The following is a 21,347-nucleotide window of genomic DNA, read 5'->3' on the forward strand; positions in this document are numbered from 1 at the left end:
CTCCATTTTCAGGATCAGTAAATCTGTGATCAAACTTGTGGGCTGTTGAATAAATCTGTGCTCGACCTCATGGTCTACTGGGGAAGACGTGAACGCACATTCAGCCTGACTTGACCAAGTCTGTCTCGACCTAGTCGCTCCTTCTCAGCCTGGCTTGGCGTTCGTGGAATAGAATAAACCAGGCTGCACTGAGTTAGTCAAACCTGGATTTATCTTACATCCAGGATGATTTCCTTCTGCCTTTGTGAAACGAACCCCCAGGGTTCTAACTAAATCTAAGAGGATTCTATAACAACATTGAGTTTCCTGATCATTGATCTTACTTTGAGTGTGAAGGTCCAGGTTCATCACTGACGTCTGAAGAGTAGATGCCACTCGTTGTGCTGCTGGCTGCTGGAGCCTCTGGTTTCTGACTCTGTTTATCACCTCTGTTATCATTACAATCACACAACACTGTTTCTGTCAACTCTTTTATCACAATCACACAACACTGTTTATGCCATCTCTGTTATCATCACAATCACACAACACTGTTTATGCCATCTCTGTTATCACAATCACACAACACTGTTTATGTCACCTCTGTTATCATCACAATCACACAACACTGTTTATGTCACCTCTGTTATCATCACAATCACTAAACATCACAGTACATTCCCGATGGAAACTCCTTAAAGGGCTATTTCACTTTCAAAAACATTTTGGGTCATTTTATAATCTACTCTGGCTTTTGTGGGCCCCTCAGAGAGTTTTTAAGTTGCTTAATTCAGTATTTAGATATTTGATATTCATTATATCAGACACGCCCCCTTCCTATACAAACCCATTGTAACTTCAAACTCAATTTTAACCATGTTAGATTCATCAAAAACACCCGTCCTTGGTTCTGGTGACTCATACTGCCCTCCTAATTCGTGATGGGGCCATGTTTTTTTTCGATTACTTCTTTCATTTATTTTATTTAATTACTTTATTGTATTACATTTATTTAATTTTCCTTTTTTTTTAATAAATGAAAAAAGTAATTGAAAAAACACTCTTCGCGTATCAGACGGGCAGTATGAGTCACCAGAACCAAGGACGGGTGTTTCTGATGAATCTAACATGGCTAAAATGAAGTTTGAAGTTATAATGGGTTTGTATAAGAAGGGGGGGGTGTCTGATAAAATGAATATCTAAATACCGAATCAATGAACTTAAAGGGTCAAGGGTGCTCCTAAAAACCTGTGTAGACCATAAAATTACCCAATTTTACTTTTTTAAAGTGAAATATCCCTTTAGCTAACATGAATTAAAGTTTACAGTTACTTACTGTGTCTGGGAGTCTGGTTCATCGCTGTGTTCTGGAGACTCTGGTGTCTGTCTCTGGTCGTCACTTCTGGAATCATAACAATCACACAACACGTCTAAACCAGTCACTCTTCTGTCTACTGGCTCATATATTTAGTCATAAGCTTCACACAATGTTTCACCTTCCCAGAGTAAAACTTATTTGGTACTAAATCTAATAGTCTGATCCTGATAGCATTATTGTAGACGCATGCATTGCCCACTACAGATGAATACCAAAACACTCGCCCCAAAACACAGTCGCCACGGGGCAAATCTGGCAGTATTCACCTGGTATTCCTAACATGGTAAACTATGCCTAAACCTAACCTTATTCCTAACCTTATCCTCAGTAAAACAAATACAAGAATACATCGATGGTCCGCGAAAGAAATGGGCGTGAGCATGTTTTGGGGCGAGTCTTCCGCTTAACCCACATACAAGCACGACAAGCGCCGTGGCTTGTTGCGAGTGAACAGATCCTCTCTGTGGAGTAATTAAACACCACAAACAACACAGAATACTTTGACACAAACACACTGGAGCCATTTAGAAGCACTTTATAAGAAAACTAACACTTATGTTGATTTAACATTAGTACATATGTTTTATTGTTGGACAGGCAGGTTATAATATGGGCTTTTGACAGCATTGCTTTCCCCTCTTCTTCCCGATACGGTGGACCGTTACCGCCCACTTTCACCCCTGAGTACCAGCCAGGCAGTACAGTGTGTCCTGTGTGTTTGTGACGGATGATGAGCCAGAAGCTCAAGGCAGCGGCAGCCCACAAATATCTATTGTTCTGGGGGGGGGGGGGGGGGGGGTTATTTAGTTATTTTTCATTCAAATTTGAAGGACCTTCTAGCTGTGAGGCAACAGCGCTACTGACTGCGCCGCCATGCCCACCCACACCCGCCCGCCCGCCCGCCCGCCCGCCCGCCCGCCCACCCACCCACCCACCCACACACACACACACACACACACACACACACACACACACACACACACACACACACACACACACACACACACACACACACACACACACAGTTGTTCGTACCTTTCGGTTGCATGTCTTCTTCTCAGTCTCCTTCTTTGTGTTCTTGTTAGTTGTCCAGGAGACAGAGTGGAGCTGGGACCCACACCTTCCACCATCACTTCAGCAACACTGTTGAAACATTCATTTGAATCAAATGTGTGTTTTTATACATTAGACTTAACCTTGAACCTTGAAATGCAGTCCCAGTTAAAGATGGATATCACTGTTCAAACAGTGACACAATAATGTCTAGAATGAATCCTCGGGTGTGTTTTCATTCACAGAGCTTCACACAGGCAGCTAGGAAGCAGTTCACAATGTAAGACACACTTTGAAATAGTTTTGGGCCCTTGACACGATTTATGGTCTAATGTTGGAGCCGTGTCCATCTCCAATTTTGCTAGTTAGGCGGTATATAATGTTGGAACAAAAATAGCCAGAGACTGGGAGCAGCAGGAGCGGTATTGCAGTCGCTGTACCGCACTGTGGTGACGAAAAGAGAGCTGAGCCAGAAGGCAAAGCTCTTGGTCTACCGAGCAATCTTCGTTCCTCCTCTCACCTCATGGTCATGAAGTGTGGGTCATGACCCAAAGAATAAGGTCGCGGATACAAGCGTCCGAAATGAGTTTTGTCAGACAGGTGGTTGGCCTCTCCCTTAGAGATAGGGTGAGAAGTTCATCTCCCTTAGAGATAGGGTGAGAAGTTCCTCTCCCTTAGAGATAGGGTGAGAAGTTCCTCTCCCTTAGAGATAGGGTGAGAAGTTCATCTCCCTTAGAGATAGGGTGAGAAGTTCCTCTCCCTTAGAGATAGGGTGAGAAGTTCCTCTCCCTTAGAGATAGGGTGAGAAGTTCATCTCCCTTAGAGATAGGGTGAGAAGTTCCTCTCCCTTAGAGATAGGGTGAGAAGTTCATCTCCCTTAGAGATAGGGTGAGAAGTTCATCTCCCTTAGAGATAGGGTGAGAAGTTCCTCTCCCTTAGAGATAGGGTGAGAAGTTCATCTCCCTTAGAGATAGGGTGAGAAGTTCATCTCCCTTAGAGATAGGGTGAGAAGTTCGGTCACCCGGGAGACACTCGGAGTAGTCACTGCTCCTTCGCTTGGAAAGGAGCCAGCTTAGGTGGTTCGGGCATCTAGTACGGATGTCCTCGCTGCACGTCCCACTGGGAGGAGACCCCCTGGCAGACCAGGGACCAGATGGGGGGATTACATCTCCACACTGGCCTGGGAACTCCTCGGGATCCCCCAGGAGGAAGTGGATAATGTTGCTCAGGAGAGGAAAGTCTGCAGCTCTCTGCTGGAACTGTTGCCCCCGCGACCCGACTCCGGATAAGCGGTTGAAGATGGATGGATGGATGGAAAAATAGCAGATCTACAAGCTCACAACACTTCATATCCTGACGTGTTGTGAGCTTGTAGATCTGCTATTTTTTTAATTGGAAAAATTATTCAAATCTTCTCTTATGGGGGTCCCTGGCAGAAACTATGGGGGTCTGTGGACAAATACATATCAGTGTGAGGGTCTATAGATTAATACATATCAGTGTGAGGGTCTATAAATAAATACATATCAGTGTGAGGGTCTATAGATTAATACATATCAGTGTGAGGGTCTATAGATTAATACATATCAGTGTGAGGGTCTATAGATTAATACATATCAGTGTGAGGGTCTATAGATTAATACATATCAGTGTGAGGGTCTATAGATTAATACATATCAGTGTGAGGGTCTATAAATAAATACATATCAGTGTGAGGGTCTATAGATTAATACATATCAGTGTGAGGGTCTATAGATTAATACATATCAGTGTGAGGGTCTATAGATTAATACATATCAGTGTGAGGGTCTATAGATTAATACATATCAGTGTGAGGGTCTATAGATTAATACATATCAGTGTGAGGGTCTATAGATTAATACATATCAGTGTGAGGGTCTATAGATTAATACATATCAGTGTGAGGGTCTATAGATTAATACATATCAGTGTGAGGGTCTATAGATTAATACATATCAGTGTGAGGGTCTATAGATTAATACATATCAGTGTGAGGGTCTATAGATTAATACATATCAGTGTGAGGGTCTATAGATGAATACATATCAGTGTGAGGGTCTATAGATGAATACTTTTTTTTTATTGCGCTCTTTTCTCTCTAAGCACCTTAGCGTCTATAAGTATATCATGCACAGTATACATACATTGCTGCTATGCTCAGGCACCTTAGTTTGTTTCTATCGTTCTATCGTTCTCTTGTTCGATCTCCTTCCCACTTGCCCCCTACCCCTCTTCTTCTTCTCTCTCCCCACTCTTCTTTCTACGGAATTTAACGTTGCGATGGGAATGATGTACAAAAACGAATTTCACCCACTTTTTTACCTTGTATACCTGTGATGTGACCAGGCCTGGAATTTCATCATTTCAGGGGCAAGGCCACTTGGCCTTTGGTGTTTTTGGAGGGCACAAAGGCCAAATGCCAGGGCAGGAAGGCCATCCAAAAAAATAAATGTTTTTAAGTCCAAAAAACTCCACGGAAATAATGCATTTAACTTGAAGGTTAAGGATGATTGTATTTTAATATATTATAAGAATTGTATAACTATCTGTGAAATATAACCCATTTATTTCACAAAATAATGTGTTGGCAAATGACCAATATTTGGTTATATAGGTCTCAATATGTCACATTCAGCCCTGGACTTCATTGACTGAAGTAGGGGTCACATTAATCACATTAGATTCACAGATTAGGGGTCTTCAACCTTTTCAGGCCAGGGACCCCCAAACTGATGGGGTGATGGAGCAGGGACCCCCTACCTCGTAGGGTAGGTAGGGGGTAGGCTACTATATATATCATATATTTATGTATAAAATTGTGTTTTATATAAATACACATGAAAAAATTGCTTGCTCCTACGCACAGGTTGACCCAGTAGGTGTGCAAAAGGACCTTTCTCAGGGGCGTCAATTGGGTATGGCAAGGCATGGCAGGTGCCATACCTTGGCTCCAGAAAAAAAAAGAGAAATAAAATCATGAATAGTAGGCTAATGCAGGTGTAAGACCATTGTGTTATAGGTATAATGCATAGTTTCTGTGCATTTCAGGGGTTTTGGGGGGGTTGACCCCCTAAAAAAAAGGATAGATGTCCCTTATTTTAATCTCTGGGAGTTGGCAACCCTAACCTTGCGATACCTTAGCTTTTGCTGAACTGACACCACTGATCTTTCTCTACAAAATATGTATAAACATACCATGTTATTGTGCATTCATTACTAAGCTATTAAAATATGTCATGTTATGTTAAAAGACAAATTTACATTTTTGGAAGAAAAAAAATAATGAAAAAAAGTTTTTAAAGTTTTTAAAAACAAAAATATTTTTTAATCAAACAACAATTTCGCGGACCCCCTGTAGTACCTTCGCGGACCCCCTGTTGAAGACCTCTGGTAGAGATTTTGTCTTTTCCCCACAAGTTATTTTCATTCAAATGAAATGTGATTGAACTTGCACTAACAATGACTTTAGTTGATTTTTCACTCTTTAAAATATAGTATTTCTTAATTATTAATAATTACAGCTTGTAGATTGGCTTTTTTCACGATTTTAAATTGTTTTTAAATAATAATAAAAAAGGAACATACAAGATTTCCACCCCACAGCCATAATATATAGCCAATATATGGTTCTGTATGAGTCCGTTTTTGCAGATTTCATTCTAATTGGCTACTATGCCTGCATATGAATTTCATGAGCCTGGGTAGGTCACCCTGGCTTGGCGGAGATATGCCCTGTTGCGCACACTCCACACGCTGCGCTGCAGGTGAAAGTAATTCACTTAACGAGGGCTGTGTTGCGCACCAACAAACGGACTAAAACTGTCACATTCTAGCTGTTGAAATAAACTTCCCAATTAGAACATTGTTGACAAACAAACAGATATTATGGATGTGGTTTGCAAAAGGAATATATATTTCTTGTCCATCAGAGCGGTGAGGTCACTCTTTTGTATGATATTGATAGCCTAAACTTTTAATTTGTCTGCAGTTATTCTGTTGCTTGCTTTATATTAAGACTCATAATTTGAGGGTTTCGCTGTATTTTATTAGATGTATTCATCTATATTTTGCTGTTGAAAAAAACATCGGGGCACATCGGTCTGTAGGACTACGGAATCCTCTCTCTCTCTCTCTCTCTCTCAGGCTAGAAATCAAACCTACCATTCAACAGGCTGCGTTAGATTTATCTCCTGTTTGGCCCGGTAATGCTTTTGTGTCTATTACACGGTGTTGCGGGATTCCGAAGGTTCATAGGGGGCTCAAAATCAAACCTACCTACCACTGTGCATGTTGTAGCTGCGCAGCTCAACCAAAGGGACTGGTGTCTAAAAGAAAACGTATTGACAGGAAAATCGCGCAGAGGAAAAACTGTGAAATCAGTTGCTGGGCGCAGCTGGGGCACCACGGCCACTGTGGCCGTGAAGGCATGTCATTATTCGAGGGGCACACGGCCAATGAGAGGGGCAACGACGGCCATGGCCGCCGTGGCCGCCGTTCTCACATGTGTTCAAACACAAATGTTTAGAATGACAGCAACATGACCCGCCTTACTCTGTCTCTGATTTCTTTAGGTTTACACATGAGGAGTGATGATTGGTTGAGGTAGTGTGAAATATCATGGTAAGCCAATCTGATTCAGAGTTGACCATGTTACCATGAAAACCATTATTGTGGACCCCCACCCTTTCATTCCTCCTCCATGTAAACCATTATTCTGGACCCCACCCTTTCATTCCTCCTCCATGTAAACCATTATTCTGGACCCCACCCTTTCATTCCTCCATGTAAACCATTATTCTGGACCCCACGCTTTCATTCCTCCATGTAAACCGTTATAGTGGACCCCCACCCTTCCATTCCTCCTCCATGTACACAATCAGTAAACCTCACAGTACATTCCTGATGGAAACTCCTTAATCTAACATGAATTAAAGTTTACAGTTACTTACTGTGTCTGGGAGTCTGGTTCATTGCTGTGTTCTGGAGACTCTGGTGTCTGTCTCTGGTCGTCACTTCTGGAATCATAACAATCACACAACACTCTGTTTATGACTCATATATTCCTGATGAAGAATCCTTAATAACATGAACTAACATTAAAGACGTGGTGACAATATGGACATACCTAACAATAGTTGCCGGAAAAAAACGTGCGATTTTTTGGGGGGTGTATTCGTACATTAATTATTTTTTGAAAAGTAACGTTACCCAACACTGAGTTTGACGCACACACACACACACACACACACACACACACACACACACACACACACACACACACACACACACACACACACACACACACACACACACACACACACACACACACGTTGCCATTGGTAGAGTTTGTTGTTCTGACCTCTCGGTTGCATGTCTTCTTCTCAGTCTCCTTCTTTGTGTTCTTGTTAGTGGTCCAGGAGACAGAGTGGAGCTGGGACCCACACCTTCCACCATCACTTCAGCAACACTGTTGAAACATTCATTTGAATCAAATGTGTGTTTTTATCCCTTTAGACTTAACCTTGAACCTTGACATGCAGTCCCAGTTAAAGATGGATATCATTGTTCAAACAGTGACACAATAATGTCTAGAATGAATCCTCGGGTGTGTTTTCATTCACAGAGCTTCACACAGACAGCTAGGAAACAGTTCAGGATGTAAGACACACTTTGAAATAGTTTTGGGCCCTTGACACTATTTATGGTCTAATGTTGGGCCCTTGACACTATTCATGGTCTAATGTTGGGCCCTTGACACTATTCATGGTCTAATGTTGGGGCCTTGACACTATTCATGGTCTAATGTTGGGCCCTTGACACTATTCATGGTCTAATGTTGGGCCCTTGACACTATTCATGGTCTAATGTTGGGCCCTTGACACTATTCATGGTCTAATGTTGGGCCCTTGACACTATTCATGGTCTAATGTTGGGGCCTTGACACTATTCATGGTCTAATGTTGGGCCCTTGACACTATTCATGGTCTAATGTTGGGGCCTTGACACTATTCATGGTCTAATGTTGGGCCCTTGACACTATTCATGGTCTAATGTTGGGGCCTTGACACTATTCATGGTCTAATGTTGGGGCCTTGACACTATTCATGGTCTAATGTTGGGGCCTTGACACTATTCATGGTCTAATGTTGGGCCCTTGACACTATTCATGGTCTAATGTTGGGGCCTTGACACTATTCATGGTCTAATGTTGGGCCCTTGACACTATTCATGGTCTAATGTTGGGCCCTTGACACTATTCATGGTCTAATGTTGGGCCCTTGACACTATTCATGGTCTAATGTTGGGGCCTTGACACTATTCATGGTCTAATGTTGGGCCCTTGACACTATTCATGGTCTAATGTTGGGGCCTTGACACTATTCATGGTCTAATGTTGGGCCCTTGACACTATTCATGGTCTAATGTTGGGCCCTTGACACTATTCATGGTCTAATGTTGGGGCCTTGACACTATTCATGGTCTAATGTTGGGGCCTTGACACTATTCATGGTCTAATGTTGGGCCTTGACACTATTCATGGTCTAATGTTGGGGCCTTGACACTATTCATGGTCTAATGTTGGGCCCTTGACACTATTCATGGTCTAATGTTGGGCCCTTGACACTATTCATGGTCTAATGTTGGGGCCTTGACACTATTCATGGTCTAATGTTGGGCCCTTGACACTATTCATGGTCTAATGTTGGGGCCTTGACACTATTCATGGTCTAATGTTGGGCCCTTGACACTATTCATGGTCTAATGTTGGGCCCTTGACACTATTCATGGTCTAATGTTGGGGCCTTGACACTATTCATGGTCTAATGTTGGGGCCTTGACACTATTCATGGTCTAATGTTGGGGCCTTGACACTATTCATGGTCTAATGTTGGGCCCTTGACACTATTCATGGTCTAATGTTGGGCCCTTGACACTATTCATGGTCTAATGTTGGGGCCTTGACACTATTCATGGTCTAATGTTGGGGCCTTGACACTATTCATGGTCTAATGTTGGGCCTTGACACTATTCATGGTCTAATGTTGGGCCCTTGACACTATTCATGGTCTAATGTTGGGGCCTTGACACTATTCATGGTCTAATGTTGGGCCCTTGACACTATTCATGGTCTAATGTTGGGGCCTTGACACTATTCATGGTCTAATGTTGGGCCCTTGACACTATTCATGGTCTAATGTTGGGCCCTTGACACTATTCATGGTCTAATGTTGGGGCCTTGACACTATTCATGGTCTAATGTTGGGCCCTTGACACTATTCATGGTCTAATGTTGGGCCCTTGACACTATTCATGGTCTAATGTTGGGGCCTTGTAGCCTGGTTCCAGACTAATCTGCCATTGCAAAAAATAAATTGCCTGTGTCAGATTAGCAGTGATATTAGTCTGGCCAAGCCAGGCTAGGGGCCGTGTCCATCTCCAATGTTACTAGTTAGACAGTATATAATGTGGGAACAAAGTAAGGCTCGACACACATAGGGGTTGTGTTTAATCTGTGGATATGGTGTTTTAACCATAACATGAGTTAAAACAGATCGGTCTAACTCATCAGAATGTCTCCCTTAATTCCCTTTCAGAACAACAAGGCTTCATACAGTACATTTCAGATTAAAACAAATATTGGACTAACATGAATTCAAGTTTACAGTTACTTACTGTGTCTGGGAGTCTGGTTCATCGCTGTGTTCTGGAGACTCTGGTGTCTGTCTCTGGTCGTCACTTCTGGAATCATAACAATCACACAACACTCTGTTTATGACTCATATATTCATGATGAAAAATCCTTAACCCATTGAGACCTGAAGCGGATTCTACATGTCTCCTAAATCTCAACAGTTTTCTGAAAAACCTATGTTTCTATATCAGTGGTGCTCAAACTTTTTCATGTCAAGGACCCCCAAAATTATATGTATTTGGCCGTGGACCCCCATCAAAAGATTTTGTTCCAGGGACCCCCATGAAGCAAAGATTTGAGTTCAAAATGTTCGCTTTAAAAATATTTATATTCAAAGATTTTCACACATTTTTACGAATTTCAAAAATAGCAGATCTACAAGCTCATAGCGCGGCACCGAGTGCTGCGCTATGAGCTTGTAGATCTGATATTTTTGAATAGCCCAAAGTGTAAAATAATGCTTTTTAGCTCAAATCTAAAAATGACACAGATCCAGGTCTTAATGGGTTAATAACATGAACTAACATTAAGTGATTTTACTCTGTCTGAGGGGCTGGTTCATTACTGAATGTTTGAGAACTTCTAAACCAGTCACTCTTCTAGTACTCTGTCTACTGGCTCATATATTTAGTCATAAGCTTCACACAATGTTATTTATCTTTTGCCTAAAATATAAAACAATGACACTGCAGTCGACACACAACTCTAATATATTAGGATCCTCTCACACTGTGTTCTACAGCAAGAGTTCTCAAACCTTTGTTTTACCACAACCATAGTTTATGGGGGAAATGTTTGGGCGACCAGAACCTTTATTTGTAGTAGAATTTCAAAGTGGAAATAAAGAATATCTTAAAATAAAAGCATACATTTCCCTTTATAATCCCATTAGAATCTCAATGTTTTATTATTTTATAGAATATATAATGATATAGACTTCTTAATAGGACTGGTTGTTAAAGATGTATATATAATTATATATTATATAAAATATTCAAATATATTTGAATATTAAAAATAAATCTCAATGCTTTACTATTTTTAATATTCAAATATATTTGAATATATAATATAATATATCATTATATAAAATAATTTGTAGTTCTACAATAAAAAACACCCAGTAATTTATGTTAATTTTCTGAGTTTTTAACTCATTGAGTGCCCGAATTATTTCTGTCTATTTCTGGCCAGTACGATTTTTTTTTTTTTTTTTCAAAGTAAAAAAAAGGTGCTTAGGAAGCGAGATACAGCCTTTTTCAGTTATAAGTTATTTTGATTCTATTTTTTTTTTAAACACGTTAATGGCACGTTGCACCATAGCGGTAAAACACGTGAAACACGTTAAGAGGAGAGGAGCGTAATATTAGGCTACAACTTCTTACCGCGCTTCTGAGAAAAAGACACACCTCGCCGAGTAACCTGGCCAGTGGCCATCGACGTTGGCCCTGCAGTTTGTCCTCTTACGTTGAATATAAACTCCACTAGTTTATCAGTGTGATTTGTATGTTTGGAGAGTGGAAATACCTCTTCATTTTCACTGGTTTTAAGCTTTTGCTTTTTTGGCAGAACCTCCGAGCATAGTCCATATCAGCACTGATTATTTTCATAACATGAGCATGACCCCCTTACTTTAGTATTAATAGAATCATCACAGTAGACTTCCAGTAGAAACAGTGATCTTACTTTAGTATTAATAGAATCATCACAGTAGACTTCCAGTAGAAACAGTGATGTTACTTTAGTATTAATAGAATCATCACAGTAGACTTCCAGTAGAAACAGTGATGTTACTTTAGTATTAATATAATCATCACAGTAGACTTCCAGTAGAAACAGTGATGTTACTTTAGTATTAATAGAATCATCACAGTAGACTTCCAGTAGAAACAGTGATGTTACTTTAGTATTAATAGAATCATCACAGTAGACTTCCAGTAGAAACAGTGATGTTACTTTAGTATTAATATAATCATCACAGTAGACTTCCAGTAGAAACAGTGATCTTACTTTAGTATTAATATAATCATCACAGTAGACTTCCAGTAGAAACAGTGATGTTACTTTAGTATTAATGGAATCATCACAGTAGACTTCCAGTAGAAACAGTGATGTTACTTTAGTATTAATGGAATCATCACAGTAGACTTCCAGTAGAAACAGTGATGTTACTTTAGTATTAATATAATCATCACAGTAGACTTCCAGTAGAAACAGTGATGTTACTTTAGTATTAATGGAATCATCACAGTAGACTTCCAGTAGAAACAGTGATGTTACTTTAGTATTAATAGAATCATCACAGTAGACTTCCAGTAGAAACAGTGATGTTACTTTAGTATTAATATAATCATCACAGTAGACTTCCAGTAGAAACAGTGATGTTACTTTAGTATTAATGGAATCATCACAGTAGACTTCCAGTAGAAACAGTGATGTTACTTTAGTATTAATGGAATCATCACAGTAGACTTCCAGTAGAAACAGTGATGTTACTTTAGTATTAATATAATCATCACAGTATACTTCCAGTAGAAACAGTGATGTTACTTTAGTATTAATATAATCATCACAGTAGACTTCCAGTAGAAACAGTGATGTTACTTTAGTATTAATGGAATCATCACAGTAGACTTCCAGTAGAAACAGTGATGTTACTTTAGTATTAATAGAATCATCACAGTATACTTCCAGTAGAAACAGTGATGTTACTTTAGTATTAATATAATCATCACAGTAGACTTCCAGTAGAAACAGTGATGTTACTTTAGTATTAATATAATCATCACAGTAGACTTCCAGTAGAAACAGTGATGTTACTTTAGTATTAATATAATCATCACAGTAGACTTCCAGTAGAAACAGTGATGTTACTTTAGTATTAATATAATCATCACAGTAGACTTCCAGTAGAAACAGTGATGTTACTTTAGTATTAATATAATCATCACAGTATACTTCCAGTAGAAACAGTGATGTTACTTTAGTATTAATATAATCATCACAGTAGACTTCCAGTAGAAACAGTGATGTTACTTTAGTATTAATAGAATCATCACAGTATACTTCCAGTAGAAACAGTGATGTTACTTTAGTATTAATAGAATCATCACAGTAGACTTCCAGTAGAAACAGTGATGTTACTTTAGTATTAATATAATCATCACAGTAGACTTCCAGTAGAAACAGTGATGTTACTTTAGTATTAATAGAATCATCACAGTAGACTTCCAGTAGAAACAGTGATGTTACTTTAGTATTAATGGAATCATCACAGTAGACTTCCAGTAGAAACAGTGATGTTACTTTAGTATTAATAGAATCATCACAGTAGACTTCCAGTAGAAACAGTGATGTTACTTTAGTATTAATATAATCATCACAGTAGACTTCCAGTAGAAACAGTGATGTTACTTTAGTATTAATATAATCATCACAGTAGACTTCCAGTAGAAACAGTGATGTTACTTTAGTATTAATATAATCATCACAGTAGACTTCCAGTAGAAACAGTGATGTTACTTTAGTATTAATAGAATCATCACAGTAGACTTCCAGTAGAAACAGTGATGTTACTTTAGTATTAATAGAATCATCACAGTAGACTTCCAGTAGAAACAGTGATGTTACTTTAGTATTAATAGAATCATCACAGTAGACTTCCAGTAGAAACAGTGATGTTACTTTAGTATTAATAGAATCATCACAGTAGACTTCCAGTAGAAACAGTGATGTTACTTTAGTATTAATGGAATCATCACAGTAGACTTCCAGTAGAAACAGTGATGTTACTTTAGTATTAATGGAATCATCACAGTAGACTTCCAGTAGAAACAGTGATGTTACTTTAGTATTAATAGAATCATCACAGTAGACTTCCAGTAGAAACAGTGATGTTACTTTAGTATTAATATAATCATCACAGTAGACTTCCAGTAGAAACAGTGATGTTACTTTAGTATTAATATAATCATCACAGTAGACTTCCAGTAGAAACAGTGATGTTACTTTAGTATTAATATAATCATCACAGTAGACTTCCAGTAGAAACAGTGATGTTACTTTAGTATTAATATAATCATCACAGTAGACTTCCAGTAGAAACAGTGATGTTACTTTAGTATTAATATAATCATCACAGTAGACTTCCAGTAGAAACAGTGATGTTACTTTAGTATTAATATAATCATCACAGTAGACTTCCAGTAGAAACAGTGATGTTACTTTAGTATTAATAGAATCATCACAGTAGACTTCCAGTAGAAACAATGATGTTACTTTAGTATTAATAGAATCATCACAGTAGACTTCCAGTAGAAACAGTGATGTTACTTTAGTATTAATAGAATCATCACAGTAGACTTCCAGTAGAAACAGTGATGTTACTTTAGTATTAATAGAATCATCACAGTAGACTTCCAGTAGAAACAGTGATGTTACTTTAGTATTAATAGAATCATCACAGTAGACTTCCAGTAGAAACAGTGATGTTACTTTAGTATTAATAGAATCATCACAGTAGACTTCCAGTAGAAACAGTGATGTTACTTTAGTATTAATATAATCATCACAGTAGACTTCCAGTAGAAACAGTGATGTTACTTTAGTATTAATATAATCATCACAGTAGACTTCCAGTAGAAACAGTGATGTTACTTTAGTATTAATAGAATCATCACAGTAGACTTCCAGTAGAAACAGTGATGTTACTTTAGTATTAATGGAATCATCACAGTAGACTTCCAGTAGAAACAGTGATGTTACTTTAGTATTAATAGAATCATCACAGTAGACTTCCAGTAGAAACAGTGATGTTACTTTAGTATTAATAGAATCATCACAGTAGACTTCCAGTAGAAACAGTGATGTTACTTTAGTATTAATAGAATCATCACAGTAGACTTCCAGTAGAAACAGTGATGTTACTTTAGTATTAATATAATCATCACAGTAGACTTCCAGTAGAAACAGTGATGTTACTTTAGTATTAATGGAATCATCACAGTAGACTTCCAGTAGAAACAGTGATGTTACTTTAGTATTAATATAATCATCACAGTAGACTTCCAGTAGAAACAGTGATGTTACTTTAGTATTAATATAATCATCACAGTAGACTTCCAGTAGAAACAGTGATGTTACTTTAGTATTAATATAATCATCACAGTAGACTTCCAGTAGAAACAGTGATGTTACTTTAGTATTAATGGAATCATCACAGTAGACTTCCAGTAGAAACAGTGATGTTACTTTAGTATTAATAGAATCATCACAGTAGACTTCCAGTAGAAACAGTGATGTTACTTTAGTATTAATAGAATCATCACAGTAGACTTCCAGTAGAAACAGTGATGTTACTTTAGTATTAATAGAATCATCACAGTAGACTTCCAGTAGAAACAGTGATGTTACTTTAGTATTAATAGAATCATCACAGTAGACTTCCAGTAGAAACAGTGATGTTACTTTAGTATTAATAGAATCATCACAGTAGACTTCCAGTAGAAACAGTGATGTTACTTTAGTATTAATGGAATCATCACAGTAGACGTCCAGTAGAAACAGTGATGTTACTTTAGTATTAATAGAATCATCACAGTAGACTTCCAGTAGAAACAGTGATGTTACTTTAGTATTAATAGAATCATCACAGTAGACTTCCAGTAGAAACAGTGATGTTACTTTAGTATTAATAGAATCATCACAGTAGACTTCCAGTAGAAACAGTGATGTTACTTTAGTATTAATAGAATCATCACAGTAGACTTCCAGTAGAAACAGTGATCTTACTTTAGTATTAATAGAATCATCACAGTAGACTTCCAGTAGAAACAGTGATCTTACTTTAGTATTAATGGAATCATCACAGTAGACTTCCAGTAGAAACAGTGATGTTACTTTAGTATTAATATAATCATCACAGTAGACTTCCAGTAGAAACAGTGATGTTACTTTAGTATTAATATAATCATCACAGTAGACTTCCAGTAGAAACAGTGATGTTACTTTAGTATTAATATAATCATCACAGTAGACTTCCAGTAGAAACAGTGATGTTACTTTAGTATTAATAGAATCATCACAGTAGACTTCCAGTAGAAACAGTGATGTTACTTTAGTATTAATAGAATCATCACAGTAGACTTCCAGTAGAAACAGTGATGTTACTTTAGTATTAATATAATCATCACAGTAGACTTCCAGTAGAAACAGTGATGTTACTTTAGTATTAATATAATCATCACAGTAGACTTCCAGTAGAAACAGTGATGTTACTTTAGTATTAATATAATCATCACAGTAGACTTCCTGTAGAAACAGTGATGTTACTTTAGTATTAATGGAATCATCACAGTAGACTTCCAGTAGAAACAGTGATGTTACTTTAGTATTAATAGAATCATCACAGTAGACTTCCAGTAGAAACAGTGATGTTACTTTAGTATTAATAGAATCATCACAGTAGACTTCCAGTAGAAACAGTGATGTTACTTTAGTATTAATAGAATCATCACAGTAGACTTCCAGTAGAAACAGTGATGTTACTTTAGTATTAATAGAATCATCACAGTAGACTTCCAGTAGAAACAGTGATGTTACTTTAGTATTAATAGAATCATCACAGTAGACTTCCAGTAGAAACAGTGATGTTACTTTAGTATTAATAGAATCATCACAGTAGACTTCCAGTAGAAACAGTGATGTTACTTTAGTATTAATATAATCATCACAGTAGACTTCCAGTAGAAACAGTGATGTTACTTTAGTATTAATAGAATCATCACAGTAGACTTCCAGTAGAAACAGTGATGTTACTTTAGTATTAATGGAATCATCACAGTAGACTTCCAGTAGAAACAGTGATGTTACTTTAGTATTAATATAATCATCACAGTAGACTTCCAGTAGAAACAGTGATGTTACTTTAGTATTAATATAATCATCACAGTAGACTTCCAGTAGAAACAGTGATGTTACTTTAGTATTAATATAATCATCACAGTAGACTTCCAGTAGAAACAGTGATGTTACTTTAGTATTAATATAATCATCACAGTAGACTTCCAGTAGAAACAGTGATGTTACTTTAGTATTAATAGAATCATCACAGTAGACTTCCAGTAGAAACAGTGATGTTACTTTAGTATTAATGGAATCATCACAGTAGACTTCCAGTAGAAACAGTGATGTTACTTTAGTATTAATAGAATCATCACAGTAGACTTCCAGTAGAAACAGTGATGTTACTTTAGTATTAATAGAATCATCACAGTAGACTTCCAGTAGAAACAGTGATGTTACTTTAGTATTAATAGAATCATCACAGTAGACTTCCAGTAGAAACAGTGATGTTACTTTAGTATTAATATAATCATCACAGTAGACTTCCAGTAGAAACAGTGATGTTACTTTAGTATTAATATAATCATCACAGTAGACTTCCAGTAGAAACAGTGATGTTACTTTAGTATTAATAGAATCATCACAGTAGACTTCCAGTAGAAACAGTGATGTTACTTTAGTATTAATAGAATCATCACAGTAGACTTCCAGTAGAAACAGTGATGTTACTTTAGTATTAATAGAATCATCACAGTAGACTTCCAGTAGAAACAGTGATGTTACTTTAGTATTAATGGAATCATCACAGTAGACGTCCAGTAGAAACAGTGATGTTACTTTAGTATTAATAGAATCATCACAGTAGACTTCCAGTAGAAACAGTGATGTTACTTTAGTATTAATAGAATCATCACAGTAGACTTCCAGTAGAAACAGTGATGTTACTTTAGTATTAATAGAATCATCACAGTAGACTTCCAGTAGAAACAGTGATGTTACTTTAGTATTAATAGAATCATCACAGTAGACTTCCAGGAGAAACAGTGATCTTACTTTAGTATTAATAGAATCATCACAGTAGACTTCCAGTAGAAACAGTGATCTTACTTTAGTATTAATGGAATCATCACAGTAGACTTCCAGTAGAAACAGTGATGTTACTTTAGTATTAATAGAATCATCACAGTAGACTTCCAGTAGAAACAGTGATGTTACTTTAGTATTAATAGAATCATCACAGTAGACTTCCAGTAGAAACAGTGATGTTACTTTAGTATTAATAGAATCATCACAGTAGACTTCCAGTAGAAACAGTGATGTTACTTTAGTATTAATAGAATCATCACAGTAGACTTCCAGTAGAAACAGTGATGTTACTTTAGTATTAATATAATCATCACAGTAGACTTCCAGTAGAAACAGTGATGTTACTTTAGTATTAATGGAATCATCACAGTAGACTTCCAGTAGAAACAGTGATGTTACTTTAGTATTAATAGAATCATCACTGTAGACTTCCAGTAGAAACAGTGATGTTACTTTAGTATTAATAGAATCATCACAGTAGACTTCCAGTAGAAACAGTGATGTTACTTTAGTATTAATAGAATCATCACAGTAGACTTCCAGTAGAAACAGTGATGTTACTTTAGTATTAATAGAATCATCACAGTAGACTTCCAGTAGAAACAGTGATGTTACTTTAGTATTAATAGAATCATCACAGTAGACTTCCAGTAGAAACAGTGATGTTACTTTAGTATTAATATAATCATCACAGTAGACTTCCAGTAGAAACAGTGATGTTACTTTAGTATTAATGGAATCATCACAGTAGACTTCCAGTAGAAACAGTGATGTTACTTTAGTATTAATAGAATCATCACAGTAGACTTCCAGTAGAAACAGTGATGTTACTTTAGTATTAATATAATCATCACAGTAGACTTCCAGTAGAAACAGTGATGTTACTTTAGTATTAATGGAATCATCACAGTAGACTTCCAGTAGAAACAGTGATGTTACTTTAGTATTAATAGAATCATCACAGTAGACTTCCAGTAGAAACAGTGATGTTACTTTAGTATTAATAGAATCATCACAGTAGACTTCCAGTAGAAACAGTGATGTTACTTTAGTATTAATATAATCATCACAGTAGACTTCCAGTAGAAACAGTGATGTTACTTTAGTATTAATGGAATCATCACAGTAGACTTCCAGTAGAAACAGTGATGTTACTTTAGTATTAATAGAATCATCACAGTAGACTTCCAGTAGAAACAGTGATGTTACTTTAGTATTAATAGAATCATCACAGTAGACTTCCAGTAGAAACAGTGATGTTACTTTAGTATTAATAGAATCATCACAGTAGACTTCCAGTAGAAACAGTGATGTTACTTTAGTATTAATAGAATCATCACAGTAGACTTCCAGTAGAAACAGTGATGTTACTTTAGTATTAATAGAATCATCACAGTAGACTTCCAGTAGAAACAGTGATGTTACTTTAGTATTAATAGAATCATCACAGTAGACTTCCAGTAGAAACAGTGATGTTACTTTAGTATTAATAGAATCATCACAGTAGACTTCCAGTAGAAACAGTGATGTTACTTTAGTATTAATAGAATCATCACAGTAGACTTCCAGTAGAAACAGTGATGTTACTTTAGTATTAATAGAATCATCACAGTAGACTTCCAGTAGAAACAGTGATGTTCCTTTAGTATTAATAGAATCATCACAGTAGACTTCCAGTAGAAACAGTGATGTTACTTTAGTATTAATATAATCATCACAGTAGACTTCCAGTAGAAACAGTGATGTTACTTTAGTATTAATATAATCATCACAGTAGACTTCCAGTAGAAACAGTGATGTTACTTTAGTATTAATAGAATCATCACAGTAGACTTCCAGTAGAAACAGTGATGTTACTTTAGTATTAATAGAATCATCACAGTAGACTTCCAGTAGAAACAGTGATGTTACTTTAGTATTAATGGAATCATCACAGTAGACTTCCAGTAGAAACAGTGATGTTACTTTAGTATTAATGGAATCATCACAGTAGACGTCCAGTAGAAACAGTGATGTTACTTTAGTATTAATAGAATCATCACAGTAGACTTCCAGTAGAAACAGTGATGTTACTTTAGTATTAATAGAATCATCACAGTAGACTTCCAGTAGAAACAGTGATGTTACTTTAGTATTAATAGAATCATCACAGTAGACTTCCAGTAGAAACAGTGATGTTACTTTAGTATTAATAGAATCATCACAGTAGACTTCCAGTAGAAACAGTGATCTTACTTTAGTATTAATAGAATCATCACAGTAGACTTCCAGTAGAAACAGTGATCTTACTTTAGTATTAATGGAATCATCACAGTAGACTTCCAGTAGAAACAGTGATGTTACTTTAGTATTAATATAATCATCACAGTAGACTTCCAGTAGAAACAGTGATGTTACTTTAGTATTAATAGAATCATCACAGTAGACTTCCAGTAGAAACAGTGATGTTACTTTAGTATTAATAGAATCATCACAGTAGACTTCCAGTAGAAACAGTGATGTTACTTTAGTATTAATGGAATCATCACAGTAGACTTCCAGTAGAAACAGTGATGTTACTTTAGTATTAATAGAATCATCACAGTAGACTTCCAGTAGAAACAGTGATGTTACTTTAGTATTAATAGAATCATCACAGTAGACTTCCAGTAGAAACAGTGATGTTACTTTAGTATTAATAGAATCATCACAGTAGACTTCCAGTAGAAACAGTGATGTTACTTTAGTATTAATAGAATCATCACAGTAGACTTCCAGTAGAAACAGTGATGTTACTTTAGTATTAATAGAATCATCACAGTAGACTTCCAGTAGAAACAGTGATGTTACTTTAGTATTAATAGAATCATCACAGTAGACTTCCAGTAGAAACAGTGATGTTACTTTAGTATTAATAGAATCATCACAGTAGACTTCCAGTAGAAACAGTGATGTTACTTTAGTATTAATAGAATCATCACAGTAGACTTCCAGTAGAAACAGTGATGTTACTTTAGTATTAATAGAATCATCACAGTAGACTTCCAGTAGAAACAGTGATGTTACTTTAGTATTAATATAATCATCACAGTAGACTTCCAGTAGAAACAGTGATGTTACTTTAGTATTAATGGAATCATCACAGTAGACTTCCAGTAGAAACAGTGATGTTACTTTAGTATTAATATAATCATCACAGTAGACTTCCAGTAGAAACAGTGATGTTACTTTAGTATTAATAGAATCATCACAGTAGACTTCCAGTAGAAACAGTGATGTTACTTTAGTATTAATAGAATCATCACAGTAGACTTC

At 36.7% G+C, this 21,347-nt stretch overlaps 1 protein-coding gene across 9 annotated transcripts in view; it reads right to left on the bottom strand.

Annotated features, from left to right (window-relative positions):
- LOC311063266 (uncharacterized protein) overlaps window positions 1-21,347 on the bottom strand; it is a 151,760-nt gene that overhangs the window by 99,968 nt on the left and 30,445 nt on the right. For 8 of the 9 annotated variants that reach the window (XM_084082575.1, XM_084082578.1, XM_084082579.1 and 5 more), the window contains 6 exons: window positions 10,106-10,171; window positions 7,791-7,898; window positions 7,381-7,446; window positions 2,393-2,500; window positions 1,316-1,381; window positions 324-428 (listed from right to left, as the gene is read on the bottom strand). In XM_084082575.1, the coding sequence (XP_083938701.1) occupies window positions 324-428; window positions 1,316-1,381; window positions 2,393-2,500; window positions 7,381-7,446; window positions 7,791-7,898; window positions 10,106-10,171 (519 nt within the window). The remainder of the gene's footprint in view (window positions 1-323; window positions 429-1,315; window positions 1,382-2,392; window positions 2,501-7,380; window positions 7,447-7,790; window positions 7,899-10,105; window positions 10,172-21,347) is intronic. The other variant, XM_084082580.1, reaches the window with a different exon arrangement.

The sequence above is a fragment of the Gymnoscopelus microlampas genome (genome assembly GCF_963454915.1).
Source record: "Gymnoscopelus microlampas genome assembly, chromosome: 16".
Lineage (NCBI taxonomy): Eukaryota > Metazoa > Chordata > Actinopteri > Myctophiformes > Myctophidae > Gymnoscopelus > Gymnoscopelus microlampas.